Genomic DNA, 22,323 nt, shown 5'->3' with positions numbered 1-22,323 from the left:
CCCCTTCCTCCACCTTTCCTTTACTATTTTGCCCCTCAGTAAAATTTTATTTTTAAAATTGTTGTTTTTTAATTTTATTCATTTATAACATATTTCACTGATAACCTACGTAGTTTCTTGTATGAGTAAAATATTTTTCTACAAAGCTTGGTGATCGTGAAAAGAATTATCAAACAATCTTCTTCTTGTTCTCGGTGCAGTACGTGGTGCAGTGCGTTTATGGTGTAGTGTCCTTGTCGTGGTTCCTCCCCAGGTACGTAGTCATAATCCTTCCAATAATCCTAAACCCTAAATCCTTCCCATACTTCCACTAATCCTTTTAATATCCAAGCCTATAATCCTTGCATGAGCCGCAAAACGTAGTAAAATAAAAACGAAACGTAAAAGGAACACTGCCTATGGACGGATGACATCCTTCAACGGATGTCAACATCCGTTGAAGGCAAAACGGATGTCGACATCCGTTTAAGGCAAAACGGATGTCGACATCCGTTTTGCCTTCAACGGATGTTGACATCCGTTGAAGGATGTCATCCGTCCAGAGGCAGTGTTCCTTTTACGTTTCGTTTTTATTTTATTTGTTTATTTTATTTACAGTAATTTATATTTAAATTTATAATTTTAAATGTTATATATGGTTAGTTTTTAAACGTAATAATTTTGTTAAAATATGAATTTGTTAAAATATGAATTTGTTATAGGTGGAGAAGAAGCTTAACGGAAGAGAGAAAGGTAAACGAAAATGGAAGAGAGGAAGAGGTGCAGAGGGAAGTAAATCAGAAGTTTTAAATAAATTAAAATATTAAAATAATAAAAATAAAAAATTTTAACTTTTAAGGATATAATTGTCATTTTAGAAGGATATAATTGGCATTTTAGAAAATTGGGGAGGTGGAGGAAGAGACGTGTGGGGGTGGAGGGAGTAACACCCAAGAAAGAAACTACCCACGTTAAAGGATGAATGTCGCGCTAAACCCAAATTATACTAATTAAAAATGCTCATCGCTTTTCTCTAATATTATAAATAGAAAAAATTTAAAAGGTTAAAACTTTCATATGGTGTCCTCATACTGAAATATCAATTCAGTTCTCAGAAAATAAGTACTTTTCGTTAATTTGACTCAATTTTGATAAACTGAATTATATGATGAATTACGTGTCTAACTTTTTTTTGACAACCGTTTTAAAACATCTAGTTTGTGATTGGTCCGTTTTTCTTGCCTCTTTCTGAACTACACCACCAACACATTAGCAACAATTATCCCTTGGCGAAGCCCGTGAACAAAAACTCCTTTAAATTTTTCTCTAACAGTTGCCTTTTCCTTGGAGAAGCATTATCCACTCTTCACCACCTTCCCCAAAGGCATCCTCAACTTCCCAGTTAAGCGTCCTATTCTTCTTCTACTGGAACAGAGATTGAAGCCAAGGAAGAGGGCAAAGCCATTCAATCAAGTGGGTATAGCGCGTAGAAGGCATGCCGCAGGCTCATTTCAAACAAAAAAGAATGAGTTAGTGGGCATAGATCGATCCATCATATTCTTTATCTATGGGAAAGAACTCCAAGATAGATCAATTGGTTTATTAATCACAGTACACCCCCACAATCCTTGTTGTTATTGTTGTGATGCGCTCACTAGGCCATGTGCGTGTCCGGTATTCATGAGTGCTCTAGAAATCATGTCAAGATCTTATGCAAGCGGCCCCACTTGACACTCATATAGGTGATTTCATCAAGTGTATGTTGCAAATCATACATCACCCATAAGGGATGAAGATCATTAAAACTTTGTTTAATCACAAAGTTTAACCTCTCAATAATGCAGTCTCTAGCACTTTCACACACACCATAGGAATGGACATATTTGATTTAAAATCAAATTAGTGCTATCAAAACTAACAAGTGACTTGTTTTTGCTCATATGAACCTTATTCATGGGATCTCCAATCACAAAAGTTGGGTTACCATCACTTGTTTGTTTACCAGTGACTTAAGTCTCATTACCCCTCGATGTTTTTAAGATCATATTTCTTCCCAAGGGTTTTACCAGAGGATCTGCTAGATTACGTTCTGACTTCACACAATCAATGGAAATAGTTTCACTCTTTAGCAGCTGCTTCACCAAATTGTGTCTCAATTGTATATGTCTATTCTTTCCATTGTAATTCTTGTTTTTAACTATAGTTATTGCCGATTGGCAATCACAGTGTATTGATACCGAGGAGGTTGGTTTCATTCGTAGTGAAATATTCGCTAAGAAGTTTTTCAAACACTTAGCCTCGTTATCAGTCATCTCAAGAGCAACAAACTCAGATTCCATTGTTGATCTTGCAATAATTGTTTGTCTGGCTGATCTCCATGTAATCGCACCACCCCCAAGTGTGAATACATAACCACCAGTGGATTTTGTCTCATCTGAATCAAAGATCCAATTAGTATCATTGTACCCTTCTAGTACAACGGGAAATTCACTATATTCAATGGCATAATCCATTGAACCTCTTAAGTATCTCATAAGCCTAACAAGTGCATCCAATGTTCTTGATTTGGGCATTGAGTGTACCTACTCAGTCTACCTACTGCATAAGCAATATCAGGTCTAGAAAAGTTCATCAAGTGCAGTAAGCTCCCAATTATTTGGGCATACTGAGACTGAGATAATGATTCTCCTCTATTTTTCATTAATTTAGAGTTAGCATCATAAGGGGTACTCACGGGTTTGAAATCATAATACCCAAACTTCTTAAGAAGTTTCTCAATGTATTGTTCTTAGGATAGTAATATACTATCTCCCTTCCTTATGATTCTAACACCTAAAATTACACTAGCTTCGCTCATGTCTTTCATTTCAAAGCTTGATCCTAGAAACCTTAATTTTTAAATATTATCTGATTGCATGTGTCAATCATTAGCATGTCGTTCATATATAAATATATAAAGGCATATTCTCTACTTCCAGATTTAGAGTAATATCATTAGGTGAAAAGCCAAAGTTATTTCTTCAAGTAATTAAGTAAAATTACCTATACCCAGAACTTTAAATTATTTAAGATTCATAAACGAGAAAATACCTAGTTGTGCTTCTCTCATTTGTAGGTAAAGTATACGAAAAATTACTCAAGTACCCAGCCTCATCTTCTTTTTTTTTCTTTCTCTGGAGAGAAATCTTTTCCACCTTTCCTCAAACATTACAAAAGCACGACACATGAAAATTAGGATTCATCATCTAACTCCAACAAACTCCAATTTGTCGCCTTGTCTCCCTCTTCTTCATCCTCATCTGGGGTCCCTACAAATGCGATTAGAAGCCACCGTTGTTGCGAGCACCTTGTCAGCCTCCGAAAGTTCTTCTAGAGAAGACCTCAACTTTTAACACGCCCCGGAAGTGATTTTGAGAAGGACCGTCTGAGTTCCGGAAACAATGGTTTGGCCCTCTAAAGGCATGTTGTTGATGTCAGCCATAAGTCCTTAAGATTGTTGTAAAAAATGACAATAAAAGAACAAAGATCACGAATAAAGGATTTCCCTAGGCGTGTAGATCACTGTCCTTAAGGACTTATCCGCGATGTATTGCGTAAGCCTCCTATGATACAACGAACTTCTCAGAATTTCCGAGGATCTCAGAACTAGCAAAGATCTCTAAAAGAGAATAAAATAAACCTAGAATATTTTTAGAAAAAGAAGAAAAAAGAAAGTATGAAACCAAGAAAAAAGAGAATAAAAGAAGAATGATTTTTTGATGATGTGTTTTGGGATGAGAAAAATACCCTATTTATAGAGTCCATGGATGAAGTCCATTACCTAAAATATGTCTTAGAAATTTTATTTTTTTTAATAAAATAGAAAGTTACAAGCAAAATAAAATTGTTGCACATGATGATGGCAACAACACCTTGACAAATATCTCCAAAGCGTTGGAAGCATGCTTGCGATCCAAGTTCCAAACTCCCTCAGCATGATGATGACACATATCTTTACAATATTATATTAATAAATAATAACAACATCTACACTCATTTAATGTAATTTTTATAATAAAAAAGTGAAAAATAATGTATTCAATAAATGTAAAAATGTATCAAAAAATATTTTCTCTTAAAGTTTTCACTATTATTAGTATTCAAACAATTAGTTTTAACTATTTAAAATAATGTTTATTTATGAAAAAAAATTTAACCTCACAAAATAACCTCTGCAGAATAGCATATATTTATAGCGTAGATTAAAATTTATCTTTATTTAAAACTTTAATATGTTTTAATTTCAAATTTTATTAATAAATAGATATAAGAAAATAAGTAAAATATCAACGGACTATTTAACAAATAAAAAATTAACGAATTTAACAGATAAAATATTTAACATAATTAAATCAAAAAGTTATATCTATTTATTTTTATAATTTAAATATCAAAATACATTAAAATTTAGAAAAAAAGAAATTCTAAACATATTTAACCTGACAAAATCTACTGGATACGTTCCTCCCAGTCTTCCCTGTTGTCGTGTGTGTGCAGACAATCGGTTTTCCATGTTTGAAAATATCAAATAACAAGAATTAAGCATCACCCTTTTGGCCGAAAAACCGCACGCTCTTCAAAAACAAGCTCTTTCTTGTCCCAGTAATCATAAAAAGCATCATGTCCTACTAGGAAATGGATATGTCGGACTAGTTTTACAAATATTTGACCACAGTACATGAAAGGGCTCTTTCAGGCTAAAGTTATCTCCCTTAACATCCAAACTTTCTAAACTACATAGTCAAATTCTTATTCGTGAACTCCCAAGTAAGCTCACGAGACGCAGCCAAAGTTTGTAAATTCAAGAGTTAGGTTATAAAACATAATTCACATTAAATAAAACTAAACGAAATACACCTACTTCTACGTTATATATATTTCACATGCTTTTATTTATCTACCAAAAAGAAAAAGGAAAAAAACTTATTATCTAAGGAAATAACTAAACTTTGTCGTTGGTATCACCATCAACTTTCTTTTACTGAGAAAACATCTCCGGTAAAAAATTCTCCGCGCCGCCCTCACGGTGGCCGTGGCTGGTGGTCCCGTCGGTCTCCAAGAACTGAACCCTCCTCCTCAAGTCACCCAATTGCTTTTCCATCAACAAAAGCTTTTCTTTCAGCGTCAAATTCTCTTCTTCGAGGTGAGCAAGATGCGAGTCCTGTTCATCAACCCTTTTATCCAAGTTCTGTTCCTCGCCGGAACTAGCGTTCACCATCTCGAACCTGCCAGCGCCGGAGTTTTCGCTGGAGTCGAATTTTCCGGGCCGGAGCCGGATCAGGCCCTTCATGGAGCCATATCCGTTGAAGCCCCACTGCTCCTCCTCCGCCCTCTCTTCGAACTTCGCCGGCGACAGCGATCCTGCCGGTGAAATCAGCGGCGCGATGCCGCCGGAATTCTTCGCCCGGATTATGAACGACGTCGTATTGAGTGGCGCGAACGGCGGCGTGAGTCGGTTTCCGCCCCCGCCGCGGCCGAACGTTCGCTTTGGGTGGTGAATCCGGCGACCCTTTGCGGAGGAACGGTTTGCCGTTAGTGTTTTTGAGTCGTTCGGGTTACCCGGTTTGAAGGTATGACCCGGGCCCGACCCGGTTCTGGGAAAGTCTTTTCTTTTATTCCAATTGACCCGACCCTGATGGGGTGTGAACGCCGGCGGACGAGGGAACACGGCCGCGTTTTCTGGCAGGTAGAGCGGCCGGGGATGCGGCCAAACCGCGTAGTTTTGGTTATTCTGAAAGATCTGATGAGGGTGATGCATCACGATTTGGTCGTTCATGAAATGAAGTCCCTGAAAAAAAATTCATTAAAATTAGAAAAAATCAAAATAAAGAAAATTAGACTGAATAAAGCTTACCAAAAAAAAATTATGATGATAAAATAAAATAAAAACCTGAGTATTTTTAGGTTAATTCTCGTTTGCTTGGAGTGAATGGGAAGATGGTGTCTGAGGATACGTCACAGTAAGAGAAAAACTAATTGCTTTGCCCATTACTTACATCATCTGTGTTGTGATGATGAAGGAAGAAGAGAGAATATAGATCAACGGTAGAGATTTGACTGTGTTGTTCAGATAAGAAGAATCAGGTTCTAAGGGTTTGGGAAAAGTGAAATCAAAGTAGTGTGCGATTTATTTACTAACAAAAATTTTCTTTATTTTTTAAACCAAATATTAATATATTCTTGATACCGTGACACGATTGTGGTTGATTTAAAGATTTTTCACCTATAATTTGAATCAAACACAGATTTTTTATGGATAATGTGGTTTGTAACTACATAATGCTTATTGTTTATGACTTAAATCTCTTAAATTTTGGATAACGCCACCATCATGCAAATTTTATTACAGTATGAATTTTATTTTCTGGATTTGCTATGATGTTCGGTTATTATGTTTTTAGAATTTACTGATTTTTATATATTAAAAAAAATTAATAATTTAAAACGTAACAGAAAATTATTTATTAAATACCTTTTTGCATACATGTGGGGGAAAAAGATGAAGTGTAGAGTGTTTTATTGGTTAGTTTTATTAAAAGTTTTTTTTTTCTATAGTATAGACTTATTAATTTGTATTTATTGTTTTCGAGTATGCCATTTATGTAAATGGCAGCAAAATTTTCTATTTTTGTTTAAAGTGTCGCCATGTTGTACATTGAATTAAAAGAGGATGACTCTTTCCTTTTATGTTTTTATATAAAAAGTACATTGATACGTGAACTAATTAATGTAACAAGTCGTGCAAGGTAAGTTATCATTTAACATATTTTTATATTCGAAAATGTATGTTAGACAATTATATGAATATTTGAAAAAAGAAATAGTATATGTTCGTAAAAGAAATATTAAATTTAAAATTGGGATAAAATATAATATACAAGATAAATAATCTTTGAAGATTTTTTTTTGTTAGAAGTCTCTAATAATATTGTTCATTTTATAGTGCAACGATGTATATCTTAATATATATCATTCTCCTTTAATTGATGTATATAAATAGTATATAGCAAGTCAGTTAGAAATATAATCAAGTTTTCAAAAAATTTAATAAATTTTCTATTAATTGATAGCTTGAAATACGGAATATTATTTGTTCATGTCATTTGAGGAAAGAATTAAATATCTTTGCATGCAAACCAATTAGAAGTGTAGCTTGAATTGTGTGATGCTCCTAAATGAGATGTGGTGAAGTATTTTTATTTAAAAAATAAAAATGTAACTGTCAATGTAAAGTATAGTTCACAATGTAACATAAAGTTACCTTCAACATTAAAAATATGAATGTCAACACCTAGTACAACATTATAAAATGTCAACACCTAGTACATGCGAGCCAGCAGATTGAAATTAAATAATGAAAACAAAAACATTAACCTATAAAAATATTTAAATAACATGGAATTGTATAACTTATTAACATGAACATAATTAATATCAATAGTGAATACCAAATAAAAAATATCAAATAACAAATATAAACAACACAAAAACACTGACTTGGAACAACATCATTCGATTTATGAATTATTTTTTCATCAATAGAAACTTTTTTCATCCTAAAAGTTGTTCAAATCAGAGGTTGGATCACCACTCAACTTTAAACAGAAAAGTCTTATCCATGAGGAGTTGAAACACTTCTGGAATATTTCCAAAATATGCATTCTGAAACCAAAACCATTATGTAAGTAATTGAAACTTTAATTAAAAATGTTATAAGATGTTCAAATATCCTAGTGTGAAAATAAAGAACAAAAGCAAAAAAGAAAATAGAATGTGCTTGAAAAAATATATTGAAAAATGCACCTTATCATGACATTCAAAAACCTTAGCACAGAACTTATTTAGTTTTATAAATGCATTCGTATGAAATAGTACAAATTTCGTTGAATCTGTTTCATCTATTATTACTCAAACCTTTGAATAGAAACAAAGATGTAAAATAGAGTAATAAAAGCTCAAACAAACATGATCGAACCCTAAACACACATATATAACGGAGCACATAACGTAAGGCACAGCAGATCACCATTTACGGTTTCAAATTTAAATCTAAAATTGAAATCCTTGTTTCAAACTAGATAGAATATTAGGTTATGCGTGTTGTTTTTGAAATGGTAGAAATAAAGATGTGAAATATGTTAAACGATGATGCATATGATTGGTTATGCACGTTGCTTTATAAATGGTAGAAATAAAGGTGAGATTGATCTGTACAAGTTGATTTGTTCATTCAATTTGTGGAAAAGGTAAATACCTATGCATGCATGAACACTAATGTTAGGAGTGTAGCACAAATTTCATGATGTGCATGGTTTGAGAAATAGTGATGTCTTTTGAGTTGGGTTGATTGCTTCTACAGTGTGGTTCTTAATATTAAAGTTTAGGGATGGTTGATGAGATTTTTATGTTTTGAAATTATTTACTTTTCAATTAAATTTATTGTTTAATCCAATGTTAGACATAAGACATGTATACTTTTCCAACAAACAAACATATTTTTTAATGATAAATAATGATATGTAACACTCTCATCATATCTTGGCTATTGAAATTACTTTCCCCGTCCATTGCTCAAAGCATCATCTTCCTCGAATATGCTACAAACATTTGGAACGACCTTTGTGAACGTTTTTCACAAGGATATCTTCTTCGCATTGCAGAACTTTAGGAAGAAATCTATGGTCTTTCTCAAGGTGACCGTTCTGTCTTTGAAGTTGACACGACCTTGAAAACCCTCTAAAGGAACTTGATAACTATAGTCCTTTTGTTATTTGTTCTTGTGAGGCCAAGAAATACCACCAGCAGGAATTTGTCATTAGATTCTTGAAGGGATTAGATGATTTTTTTTTGTGCATTCCCAATTATTACTTATAGATCTCCTTCCGGTGATCAATCAAGTTTTTTCGATTGTGGTTCAACAAGAACGTCAACTCAGTTTCATTCCTCCTTCCTCTGCTGAGCTCAATAGCTTCACCAATGCCTTCAATGGTCAATGTGTGTTTATGATAAAGACCCATCTTGCATTAATTAGAATATGGTGTTACAGTGATTAAAAATGTACAAGGAAGATTCTTATTAGACATTAAAATAATAATGTTATGTAAAGGTGATTTCCAAGGCTCAGGATGAAAGAAGTTTAATTAAGAGAAGCCAAAACAAGACCGTATAAATAATATATGGTGCACATAAACATAATGAACAAGGAACCAAAATAAATTAAAAATGAAATAAAAGATGGAAGACGTGAAAGGAGATGAGGAATATCACCCAACAAAAATAAGTTTATCCAACCAAAAACACAAATATATAATTTAAAGCATGTCACTCCACTCTCCATTCTCCACATGGCTCATAAAGTTCCAAAATGATTTAAAAAAACATGCTTTCAAAAAAAAATCTCATAATAAAACTCTTCATTAAAAGTTGAACACATGGCCTTCCAATCACCACAAGTTTCTATCATCTAAGCTACCACATCTCTCTAATTTGCTTTCTATTTTTATAGGATTTAATATCATTGTCCATATTTTTTTACATAACTAAGAAACTAAACATAAACAAAAATTATAAGTAAAACTTGAACCCATAACTTCTAACCAAACAAGCTATCAAAATATTTTAATATAATAATAATAATAATTTAAATACATATTACTATCTATTATCTATTTTATCTCATGTAAATATTTTTATCTATTATCTATTTTATCTCATGTAAATATTTTTATTGAATCTTGCACCTCTCTTCTAGTTATGTTTCTAGTTAATCTTCTTGGAACCAAAAGTGTTCTTTGATAACGTTTATTTTTACCTTTTTTCTATGTGTTTATTTTGATTAATAATATCAACTCTTTCCTACCTTTATCTTGTTTAATCATTTAGTTTATCTTGTTTTTATTTTTCTTGTGTTTAAGTTATTTTATGTTTGTTTTACCTTTTAATATTCCATTAAGTGTCAAATAAGTAAATATGAAGAAATTTTGATGAAGAAAATCAAGTTAAAACTCAAGCAAGACACTAGAAAACTAGCCCTAGGAGCTGCAAACATCGAGGGAAGACTCACTTGTAGAGCAACCATCAACGGGGTGGTACACACAGGGCATCGGGTGCCACCTGCACTGTCACAAACTGCCACCAAGCGACCAACCCCACCATTGAGCACCATGTTGGCTCATTGGGCAAGTTGGACAAACAAATCTTGTAGTTTTCGAGTCACTTGGCGACAATATGGCTTGCCTAGTTAATTGTAAGTATGAGAACATTCAATTCTAAGCCTAGCTACACTAGTGCAGAAAGGGCTTTAGACGTCTGTTATTTTGGACTTTTAACATCAGATCCCGATCTAACGTCTTTATGGGTGACGTTAATGGGATGTCGAGACTCTACAAGTTCAACGTCTATAAAGACGTCGGATTACACCAAAACCCTTTATAGATGTCGGATTACACCAAAACCGACATCTAAGGGCACTATAGACGTCGGACATGGCATTAACCGACGTCTACTGCAGCTTGTGTCTTTGGGTAGCGTAGTAGCACCTTCTTCCTTTGTTTGTTTCCTTATAAGAAAAGCTTGCATCTTTTGGACCTCTTATGGCATTTCAACCGAAAATCGAATCTGGGTCCTTGCCTAGTTCCATTCCAACTAGGCAATGAAAACGAATACGGTGACATGAGAATTAGGCAAGGACCCAAGTTCGGTTTTGGGTTGAAATGCTATAAGACATCCAAAAGACGTAAGCTTTCCTTACGAGGAAACTAACAAAGGGAGAAGGTGCTACTACGCTACCCAAAGACACGAGAAAAACTGCACAAAAACGCAACGAAAACTCATTTTAATCAATTCAAATGGAAGATAATTCATCAAAGACTAATTTAATCGGAGTAAACGTAAGTTTAAACAGTTCAAAAGAGACAAAATGCACCTGAAAATGCAATGCCGGGAGAGAAAAGGCGAAAAGGAAGACGATGAAGTGCGCGTAACCGTGGGTTCGATATCTGATTTAATAGAAAACCAGACGTTAAGCATAGGGGGCACCGACGTCTATTCTAGACTAGACGTCGGGGACCTCACTAATATGCATTCGATTTAAAAACTAATATTCGTGGTGTATATAGACGTCGGCCATAAGGGGAGCCGACGTCTAAAAAACTCTTCACCTACCCTGTCAAGCCATTTAGACGTCGGATGGCGGGATCAGACGTTTATATGGCAGAAAAAACAACTTTTCACCTACCTGTCAGGCATATAGACATTTGTTGTAGGGGGCCAACGTCGATAATCGTATATAGACGTCGGGGATGGCGGGATCGAACATTTATATGGCGGAAAAAAAAACTTTTCATCTACGTGTCAGACATATAAATGTCTGTTAGGAGGGGCATCGACGTCTATAATATTAGAGACGTCGGGGACCCTCCTAACCGACGTCTATATGCCCAACTTATTTACGAAAATGCCACCGGTCAATAATTTACATTGGTTATTTTGAGGTCCGACATCTACGAGGTGACGTTAAAGGCCAATTCTGCACTAGGCGAGAATGAAGGCTTTGGACGAGAGTGTCCGTATATAAGTGAGTATTTAATCATATTTTTACGAGAATTTTAGGATATTTTTCATTTTACATGAAAAGAAACACCTTTGGTGTTTGAGAGAGACTCTTGGAACTGCTAGGAGTGATGGGAAGCTCTCTCTTCTCCTCATTGGGTCTCCTTCTTCATCCATGGAGTTGCTTGTTGATTATGGGATGTAGGGCTACAAATCGTGTTCAACGCCTATGGACAGTTTATTGTGTTTACGTCAAGATGACTCTGTTGATCTTTATGACACTTTACCCTTAGTCTTCTTATTGGTAGTTTAATTTACCCCACCACAACCAATTCTGACATTGTTTCTCCCACCCAACAACTCAACCAATTTATGGCTCATCCCACAAAGTCCCGTCAAGGTGCTGCAAGGAGATTCTTAAGATATTAAGGGTTCTCCAAGCAAAGGTCTTCAATTCAAGAGGAACACACCTATATATTTAGTAGGCAGGCTTCAGCGATGCAGATTGAACAACTTGTGTTGACATGTGCAGATCAATCACATGTTATTGCTTCTTCATTGGGAACTCTCTAGTGTCATGAAAAACAAAAAAGCAAAACAGTGTCTCGTTCGTCTTCAAAGTGGAATATCGTGCTTTTTCTACAAGTACATGTAAACTATAGTGGCTCACATATCTTAATGATTTAAAAATATGATTTTCCAAACCTGCAGCATTATATTATATTTCGATAGCAAAAGTGCACTATAGATTGCACCAAATCCAATGTTCCGTGAGAAAACAACACACTTGAAAATTGACTGTCTATTCGAAGAAGGCTCAAGCAAGTCTAATGCAGATACTGTCAATTCTGTCATGTTATCAGCTTACTAAAATGCTCACTAATGTTACCACCTTATCTCTTTGAGTCTAATGTATCTAAGCTGGAGTTGATTGATCTTTATACACCTGCAGCTTGAGAGAGGCTCTAATAGAACAATGCCCAAATGTGTACAGCCCAATAGTTCTCAGCTCAATTTAATTCTTGTATATATTTCATGTAAATCTTATCTATTATGATAATAGAGTAGATTATAAAATAGTGAGTTGTAATTTGTAACGCAAAACGTGTATATAGCATTGTCCCCTTTTTGCTTAAAGTGATATACAAAATTCATTACCTTGTCTTTTGTTCATTTTAATATTTGTACAAAAAAGGATTCGCCAAGTTTATGGGCACAATCCGTCGGGCTAAACATCTTTTCTTTTTTATCTTTTGTTTGGGTTTCATTAGGCAGAAGTGAATAAGAAAACCAAGGGATAATAAAAGACACTTACTACAGTTGAAGTTAACTAAATACTGAAGAGATCAATGGCTTAAACGACGATAGGTTATTATATACAAAAATGACAAGATGAGATTTTTAAAATCTACATATTTTTCCTTCAATATAAACATCCCACCTCCAATCTTTACTACAGAGGAAGAAGGTCGGATGAAATTCTATCAAAGCAGTAACGTTGAAATTTCACTCCAGGATTCAAGTAATTCCCTGAAATACGTTGATACTTGTCGTAGAACTCTTGAGCAGACCAGCAAAACATTTTATAATTGGCGTGCTACAACCGAGTGTGCGCTCAAATGAAAAGAGAATGCTCTTCACAGCTTACTGTAAGTAACTACTTACTAATAATAAGCAGCAGAAGCAGATCTAAAGCTTCATTTTCGAAGACTCCTTGTCATAAAACTTCATTGTAAGCATGCACTAAGACAACCATGACACAAGTAGTCCAGAAGCATACGAGTTAGAGATAAAAATGGTTGTTTTCTATTCCAATTGTAAGTCAGTGGTTCATGATTCTTAGTTAGATGGCTGTTGGTTGGGTATTACATATACTTTCAGATACTTGAGTCACTATGGTAAGCAAACAATTATGAACACAGCACTGTTTGATACTACGATGAAAATGCCTACTGCTTCTTCTTGATGATGAAGTTCTCCTCAGGCTGCTTTTCCCAAAAATAGTTTGCAGCCTCTATCCATCGGGGATGAACCAAAAACTTGTTTTCTTTCACTGCCCACCGGGACTTTTCAGTTCCAGTATCAGTAGCAACTACGTGTGTCACAGATGGGTCAACTTCTGCCAAACAAGTAGCTCCCATCTGCTCTGCCATCTTCCGCAGAGATGGCAATGCACCATGAAAAATACGGCTGAAAACAATCACACATCCGCTCAAGACTTCACTTCGAACTGATGACAAAACCTTCAAAACATTAATTTTGATTGTGAGGACTTAGTAAGGGAATCTCACATTTAAGATTCTAAAATTAACTAAATATTGTTAACATAACTACCTGCCTCACATCTCGGTTAACAAGATCATCTTCATGTTTCTACAAATGGTTCCCCACCACACAATTTTAGTATTATTATATCAGAAATAACAAACATTTAATCAGGATGGCATATGAGCGACATACATCAAAGAATGTGCAATGGACTTGCTTTAGCACTTTGAGGATTTTTGCAAGCGCTCCATCAGTTTCATCTTCATCATTCCTCAGTTCAGCAAGGGATTTGCAATTAAAACCAAACTGTCGACAACTTGAAGCAAAAAAATGGTATCTTTCCATCAGTATAAGATTATCTTTATGTTTCAACCATGCCTGCAACATTTTCATTCATCCCATTAAAAGGAAACAATTTTAGTTCATAAATTCAAAATGACAAATGCCACCTGAAACGTTAAATGGGTAGATCTTAGTCTTAGAACATCTTAAACTGAGATTTCTATAAAACGAACTTTACAAATTCAGTTTACAAATAACCAGGTAAACCATTATATTAAAATCATCACAAGAGAAAGATATAAAGCCATGACAGTGACATAAGATCAATTGTGCGTTGCTAAAATTGCCATTTAAGAAATCTTCAAAGCCTTTTGAGAGGGCCAATGCTGCAACATCTTCAGGCATCAAACATTCAACCATGTGCTGATATAAAGATAGAGAGGACAAAAAGTTCAACCATAATGAAATTTAAAACATGTACACCTATAAATACATTAAAATACTAACACATCAAAGTAAATGAAAACAGATTTATTTTATTTTCTGAAGTAAATATATAGTTCCATAGAAACCACCAACTGGAAATCAGCAGAGCCATATTTAATAATCTCCGTTAAGTTCCAGAAAGGAACATTGAAAGTAAAACTGACTGAACACAACTAAAAAGAAACCACTTTTTTCTCAAATGTATAAACAAACAAAAAAGATTAAAATGCTCTAGAATCCTAAAGTAAGGTTTTGGTTAAGTCTTGTGAATGGAAAACACACGGTACCCACTAAAGGTAGGAAACCAGTCAAGTTATTCACCAGAGATTAGTTATCTATAGAGCAAGCAGATACTTTGTACCAATGATAGGCTATATGCAGTCACTAATCAACTATATAAAATTATTTCTGAAAGACCTTTAGACACAGGGAAACGCTATGCTATTATTTTTTATGCACACTAAGACATTCTAGCACCACCAAATGTAAATGCAAGTAAAGCTAATTTATTAGGTTCCTATATAACAACTACGTATAGGGTATAACTTTTCAATTTATATTATAGAATCTTATTTCATTCTTTCATTCAAATTAAAATATTTTTATTTTAGTAGTCTGACCATAGTTGAGTCCTAAAAGACTACATATAACGGATGAATGGAAGACATGCCTTTCAATGCTATTTAGTAATTGAAAGACAATTTTCTTCCATGGTGAATGAACTAATCATAAACAAAACGATATTGACCAGTGTATGCAAATCATTATGCTATTCATATAGACTTGAAGGAAAACATTTTAGGATTATCACCCACATAAAATAACTATTATCCAACAAACATTTCTATTAAGTAACTCAGTAGTACATGTCAGAAACTAGTAATGCACTTACGTGTTCTGTATCATCAAGAATTAGAACAGCACTTTCTTGTCCTAACACAACATCAAGACCCTTCTGATGCTTCTGAGTCCCATCATCTCGAGAAATAACCTTAGCATTGAAGTACTCTCCTTGAGGATCAAGTAGCTTAGCCATCTCCAATGCATATGGCCGGTCACCCATGGTATATATGTACATCTCAAACATTTCAGTAGCTTCTTTCAGAAATGAGCGGACAAAGGGCCTTAACTTGGTCATCATATGCATGTGCTCCAATTTGAAGAGGCTACCTTTGGAGACATCTATGATTTCATTACATAAAAGTTCAGAAAGGCAACATCCTTAATAAGCAATAAGAACCCAGAACATCAAAGGTACATAGTGCAACATTTCAGTAACAGATTATGAAATCAAATAACAACACAGTACATTTCGGTAGCATTGATGTGACGTTATGTTTTATAATATGATAACATAGCACCAGCAAAATAGATATCAATTATGTCATTAAAACAAAAAACACTGTTAAGAAAAACTGCTGATTTAGAATACCGATAACAATTACCAGAAGGAAAAACACATATGTTTACACATACCTCGTAGAGAATCTGTCTGATTAAGCAAATGTGACTCTTCTGAACTCAAATGAGTAAGGAGAGTGGAATTTAGTAGTGTGTGATCTAGGTCAAGAACCAAGTAGAGCTTTTTACGACATAACAAACTCTTCATGTCTGTATTACGCAATCTAGAAATTTCCTCATCATGAAGTCTCAGTCCCTGAAAATAGACCATTTTCAATCATGTTTAATTAAGTAACTAGCTTGGTTACGTCTATTATTTCACTAGCCAACCATCGTGCTAACAAAATCATGAAAAAGAAAATTGGATTTTTATATTAAAGATTAGAGGATATTTATAACGTTTATAGAACCAACACCATCAAACTCTGGGGCACATATGATCCTTAGATTTAACTGTATACTTTTGGATGAATGCCCCAACACAACATATTTTAATTCTTATAGGAACTTTAATAATAAAATAGACCACAAATTAGTGGGGTAACAGGTTCACAATTACACTTTATTTTATTAAAAATAGGTGAAAACCATTAAACAAGGAAATCACTATTTAACATTTTACAACTTATTTCAGGTTAATCCATGTTACCAAAATTGCATAAACTGTGCCATGATGCAGCAACCTAACCACAATCTAAAACTAAAATTTTAATTCCACTAGATGACCATCTGAAAACAATAGATACCTTATGTATGTACCCAAATGTCACACCAGATTTCCCATCCAACTGTTGCCCACAACGTATACACATACTTCCAAACGAGCCAGGATGTGTACATACATCTACCTTGATAGATGTCTCTGCAACAAAAAAAAAAGTTATGTAACTTTCCGAAACAAAATGATAGTTTTATAAGAACCATAATAATAGTTGCACAAACATGTGCAATTCGAATCATCACAACTAATTTAGAAGTCTAGTTATTGTTATACATGGGCCCAAAGAAAAGCTAGTGTGTGGACTATACAAGGAACCTGTTTGCTGTGTATCATTAGTCTAAGACATGACAAGGTCCGCGAAAACAATTACTAATGTTTCTTCGTGAAAAGGGTGAAAAATCATTTGAGTGAAGCAAGTTACATATGCAAATGATATGCCAAGCTTAGGTTCAACCAGTGAACTAGTTTAAGAGAGATTTATACATACAGATAAAACTGGGAAATATAGCGCAGACTTAGTTATAAATTGATTTTTTTGCTGTGGATTAATAAATTTTTTAAATATGCTCAGTTTCACATGTGGTGGGAAGATTCTGTTTCCCAAAGATTACAAAAGAAAGAACTATAGCAATTAAAATTACCTAAATTCTGTTTGATGATTCCTTCTGAAGTAGACCCCTCCATATCTTCGGCGCTTTCAATTTTACGTCTTTTAATTCTGCTTTAATTCACAAGTTAGAGTATGAATCAATAAAATGTTACCAAAATATCAAGCAAAAGAACAAAATTGTAGCATTGTCTCTCGGAATGATATCTTCAACATAAATGCACCAAAAGCATGAACTCTAAAATATCAGTCTCACCCTTTTGGGTTAATGCAAACTGGTTCACAGTTCCGCGGACAACAAGCAAATTTTCATACAATGCTGAAGATATTCAAAGCAAGACTCAGATAAAGCACACTTACTGTCAGTTCTTAAAAAGGCCTAATAAGTGGTAATACCTTTTTATTGAAGGAATTGAACATATTACAACTCACACACCCTGCTCAATCAACTAAGCTAGACCCCCTTAAAAAGTAGTAATATAGCTCAATGATATAGTTGATGAGGAATACGAAAGAAGGGTTCAGTAAAGATCCCAAACTCTTATTTCAACGTGCCACTAACTATCATATAAGCAATATCCCGACGTAATTAAAACCACTCGTTATGATCTTTTATTATTTTTCCGAAACCGAAAAAAACAATCAATCCTAGGAAGTCGTGAAATAGTGAAAGACCTGTGAGAGAAAATGCTTACTGCAACAGAATGAAAAGGCATAATAATGTCGAAGAGGAAAAGGAATTAAGGGACTTTGGGGGAAAGTCATGCACACTTCCCCTTTTTCAAAATTAGGCTGCTGGTGACTTATTGTATAAGACATTATTTAAGTTTCTGTATACTTATCCAGAGATAAGGGAAAGCCTCATAAACTTTCCCTCACAGTGACAGTTCCAGATCCATCTGAACAATAGCAAGGAACAGTGACCTGGTGAACTGAACAGAAACACTGACACAACAGACCACATCGTTAGGAGATAGAAAGTGCACGAGAACAGAGCAAAGCCAGAAACTCCTTGAAGTTACCACAAAAATGCCAGAAATGGACAGAGACAGCCCATGTTTCAGAGGCACAGGGGCACACAATTTTCAAATAGGGTTTCAATGTTCAATTCTGAAGAAGGGAGTGAAATCAAAAATTGTCAACTATAATAAACCTAATAGAACACAGTACTGTGGGGAGTAAAGAGGGTCTTTCAGCAATTAACAAAATTTGCACCCATGGTTATTATTAGAAAGTGAGTTTTAAGCCTAACTCAACCCCACAAAACCGGCTTGTAAGGTGAGGTTTGCACCTCACTTATATATTATAATTTGGCCTTATCTCTAGTCGATGTGGAACTTCCAACACACCCCCTTCACGCCGAGGTATAAACATCTCGTGCGTGATAGTAGAAATTGGGTGGTCCGATAATGGCCCGATAGCGGGTGGAATAGAAGAATAGAATGCCCACTTAGAACTCGCTAGGATAGGCTCTAACCATGGCTCTGATACCATATTAGAAAGTGGGTTTTTAAGCCTAACTCAACCCCACAAAACCGGCTTGTAGGGTGAGGTTTGCACCTCACTTATATATTATAATCTGGCCTTATCTCTAGTCGATGTGGAACTTCCAACAGTTATCGAACTCGCAAGTTAACTCGTTAACTCGGTCGAGTTTACAAGTTCACTCGGTGCTTTCGAGTTAACTGGTAAGCAAACTCGTTTTTGGTGTGGGATCGGTAGAATCGGTGATAGGCTCGTTAAACTCGCCTGAAATCGCAAGTTGGGTTCCGATTTTGCGAGTTTGAGAAGATATTTTTTTAGGACAAACCAGGTTAGGTTTTTTGAGCTTTCATTGAACCGATTCACTCACTGCTTTCATTCTCACTGTTCATCTCCTTTCTTGCGCTCTCGCCGTCAATATCATTGTTCGATCTCATCTCTGTCGCGCTGTCGTTCATCAGGTTCGCCCTCTATCCTGTCGTCGATCTCGCCCTCTGTCACACCTTCCTTGTCGTCGTTCGATCTTTCCTTCGTTCGCGTCGTTCGTGTCGTCGTCGTCGATCTCGCCGTTGCCGTTGATCTCGCCGTTGCCGTCAATCTCGCTGTCGCAGTCAATCTCCCCGTAGTCGTCTCTGACCATCAATCTCAACTGTAGAGCTCACGGGTTGCATAAGTGTAAACCCTCTGCCACCTATATTGTTGGTGATGTTTAAATTGATTTCATGTTTTATTACCAAAGCATTTTACAGCACAATATTAATGGGTTTCATTTTATAGCACCGCCCATTCATTTTATTTTTCAAAAATAAAATGTTGCACACTGGACTGTTGAACAACCCTTGCTGCTACAATATTTTAAGCTGTTCGGCATTTTCTTTTTTATATTTGTAGTGAAAAAGTTTATCTTATTATGTCTGGAAACGCATCAAACTCGGTAGAAGTTAATCCAAGTGCATCTTCAACAATTAAAAGTAGAAGTAAAAATATTCTGGGAAAATGATGATGGAGATGATGATGCCATTGTTAGAGGATTAGATATAGAGACTTTAATATTTCAATTTATGTTTTACAATAATAATATTTCTATGAAAAACATTTCTTTAAATTTATATTTTTTTCATGTAAAGTAAACTCTTACGAGTTTACGATTCGAGTTTACTGGACTCTCACGAGTTTACGTAAACTCTCAAGTTTGACAACCTTGTTTGCACCCACTAGTAGTAGTTCTGCAAAATCATATAATAGCCACATCATGAAGATGAGACACGATCTGGAAATGGGTAGCAAGCAGCCAAGCACGACAACACAATGTACAATTAACAACTATGACCACAATTTGTTTGAACTCTGAAGTCTGAACCACAACATATTACACTTAAAAACAAAATGAACAAAGCCTTGTTCAACTAGAAGAGTTCAGCATGGATCAACTGTATCCCATTACACTCCAAAAATTAAATTTTCCTTAAAATCATATTTAGGCACCACAGTACTCTATCTAAATAATGTTAAGTTCTCTAAAAGATTACAATCTGATATATAAAACACTCACAACTAACAAACTCCACTTATTTGAAATTTGAGAAACCAAATTTGACAACAGTTGTTTAACGCATACCAGAGCGCATACAATAACCTGAAAAAAAAAAGACAGATTATGAAGAGCACCTGACACTCTCAAGCTCATCTCCGTTTTCAGCCTCTTTATCTGGCGAGGATTCGGGTGAACTAGCACCAAGTTCAGCATCAAGAAATGCAATGAAGTCATCACTGTTGGACGAATGCACAGGAGAATCGGTAACAACACTCATCTGCATCATACATGCAACAAAACAAAAATCCAGAACCAAAGGGATCAAAACACAAACCACTACAAATTGGAAACAAAGCAAGGGTGTCATAAAGAAAGCCAAGAAAAAACAGTGTACAGAACAAAAGGGAGTACCATATAGAAAACCAACCCCATATAGAAAACCAACCCACAAAGTTAGTCCCTATCTAGAAAGTGAAACTCTCATTCACTCAAAAAATAGCATGAAGTAACGTATAAAATAACAGAACATGAATTGAAGTTTGAAAGTATCTCTGTGTGTGGATTGAAACGAAATGGATGAAGGGGATTTGAACAATTTGAAGATTTAGGTTAATTTAGTACGGAATTGCAAAACAAGTTGAAGACGACGCTAACCTGCACTGGTGTGAATGCAAGACTTGACGTCAAACAAGATGTAGCCTCACAGCTACCATAATTATTTTCCTTGAAACTAACAAATGAAAAATAGTCTATCAGAATTGACGCTGCGATCAGTTAGATAAACAAAATATTGATTTTCAAAACAACTATTTCGATGACAGTATTCACTAGCAGCACATGAATCTTCTAGTATGGTCAAAAAGTACACACCTCGATTTCCAATCATATTTTATTATTTCCTTACCTCAAAGAAACCCTTGAAATTGGTTAAGAAAGGGTAACTAACTATTGTAGCGGAAAAAAAGAGTACTCTGCGGAGTAATATGATTTCATAGTCTCTCAGACCCTACCGCTATGGGGTTTCCAACAACGGTGGCCAAATGCTGAAATTCCTTTCTCAATCTCAAATTTAAAAACTCAAAATAACAGATATATCACAGTATGCGGCATCCATTCAACCTATAACGCGCTGTAACGCACAAGTATATAGTCGAAAGACAGCATTCAAATCATTCACGCGCTTAAACTCACCAAATCCCCCGAACACGTCTTCGGCAGCAAGACGGTTAGTGGTTTCGAACTGATGATTGGCCGGGAAGGGAACGGTGGTGGCGTAGGGGACGGTGGTGCTTCGAACCCTAGCTAAGAAGCAGACGAAGGGTGATGCAAATGGGATTAGTTGCCTGAACCCTGAGGAAAAATAGATACGGTTGTGATCTATGGTATAGTGTATTTCTCATTTTTGCTAAATAATTTTTCATTGTTTTACATAAAATGCATGACAGATCTAAACATACTAGCAAATCAAAATGTTCAATATGTCTCACTTTTTCTCTTATATCTAAGCGACTCACATAGTTCACCTTGCATTATAAACCTTAATGATAGAATATATATATATATATATATATATATATATATATATACCAAAGATTAATTAAACCTTCGAGAATTGATTTAACTAACAGAAGTTTTCTCAACTTTGATTAAGTTTTAAATATTTATTTCAAAACTTTAGGAAAATATTTCATATTTATTTTAAATATCAATAATTGTATATAGTTAAATAATTTTTATTTTTTTTATAAACCAATGATTAAAAAATCATAATTTAAAAAAAAAATTATTTTCCTCTATTTTTTTATTTCTTCTCTCTCTTCTCCACCTCTTGTGAACCCTGATTTGCTCCGAGCATCACACGATCAGTAAAGACATATTTTCTTTTACTGAAAAATAATAGTAAAGAATCATTCATTTCAATCACAATTTTATAAATAAATAAATAAATAACTAAATATTTTTTAAAAACTACAA

The 22,323-nt window shown here is 34.8% G+C and overlaps 2 protein-coding genes across 6 annotated transcripts; both read right to left on the bottom strand.

Moving 5' to 3' along the window:
- Positions 1 to 4,365: 4,365 nt before the first annotated feature.
- LOC148200929 (uncharacterized) lies at positions 4,366 to 6,105 on the bottom strand. Its single transcript, XM_088114049.1, has 2 exons — positions 5,909 to 6,105; positions 4,366 to 5,806 (listed from the first exon to the last, which is right to left on the bottom strand). The coding sequence occupies exon 2, from the start codon at positions 5,792 to 5,794 to the stop codon at positions 4,997 to 4,999; it is 798 nt and encodes a 265-aa protein (XP_087970175.1). The 5' UTR covers positions 5,795 to 5,806; positions 5,909 to 6,105; the 3' UTR covers positions 4,366 to 4,996.
- Positions 6,106 to 13,351: 7,246 nt separating this feature from the next.
- LOC124822227 (RNA polymerase II C-terminal domain phosphatase-like 4) lies at positions 13,352 to 21,842 on the bottom strand. Of its 5 annotated transcripts, none has more exons than XM_047294213.2 (10): positions 21,541 to 21,837; positions 21,004 to 21,079; positions 20,484 to 20,626; positions 17,368 to 17,447; positions 16,752 to 16,867; positions 16,081 to 16,261; positions 15,497 to 15,786; positions 14,029 to 14,214; positions 13,903 to 13,941; positions 13,352 to 13,811 (listed from the first exon to the last, which is right to left on the bottom strand). In XM_047294213.2, exons 3-10 carry the CDS (start codon positions 20,624 to 20,626, stop codon positions 13,518 to 13,520), a joined length of 1,329 nt encoding a protein of 442 aa, XP_047150169.1. In that variant the 5' UTR covers positions 21,004 to 21,079; positions 21,541 to 21,837; the 3' UTR covers positions 13,352 to 13,517. The 5 variants fall into 5 exon arrangements, with proteins under 5 accessions (XP_047150169.1, XP_047150171.1, XP_047150173.1 ...); XM_047294215.2 differs by having other exon boundaries at positions 17,368 to 17,444; positions 21,541 to 21,836; XM_047294217.2 differs by lacking the exon at positions 13,903 to 13,941 and having other exon boundaries at positions 21,541 to 21,842.
- Between the last annotated feature and the right edge of the window lie 481 nt (positions 21,843 to 22,323).

The sequence above is a fragment of the Vigna umbellata genome, chromosome 4 (assembly GCF_029865625.1).
Source record: "Vigna umbellata cultivar VRB3 chromosome 4, Vumbellata_1.0, whole genome shotgun sequence".
Taxonomy (NCBI): Eukaryota; Viridiplantae; Streptophyta; class Magnoliopsida; order Fabales; family Fabaceae; genus Vigna; species Vigna umbellata.
This window is presented reverse-complemented; position numbering and strand designations above follow the sequence as displayed.

Bases quoted from the DNA above. Each gene is read 5' to 3' on its own strand.
- LOC148200929 (XM_088114049.1), bottom strand. From the start codon at position 5,794: ATGAACGACCAAATCGTGATGCATCACCCTCATCAGATCTTTCAGAAT.
- LOC124822227 (XM_088113782.1), bottom strand. From the start codon at position 20,635: ATGATGCAGATGAGTGTTGTTACCGATTCTCCTGTGCATTCGTCCAAC. The intron at 17,448-20,483 runs GTGCTCTTCATA...TGTGAATTAAAG, and splicing joins GATGAGCTTGAGAGTGTCAG to CAGAATTAAAAGACGTAAAA. The intron at 16,262-16,751 runs GTATCTATTGTT...GTCTATTTTCAG, and splicing joins CATTTGGGTACATACATAAG to GGACTGAGACTTCATGATGA.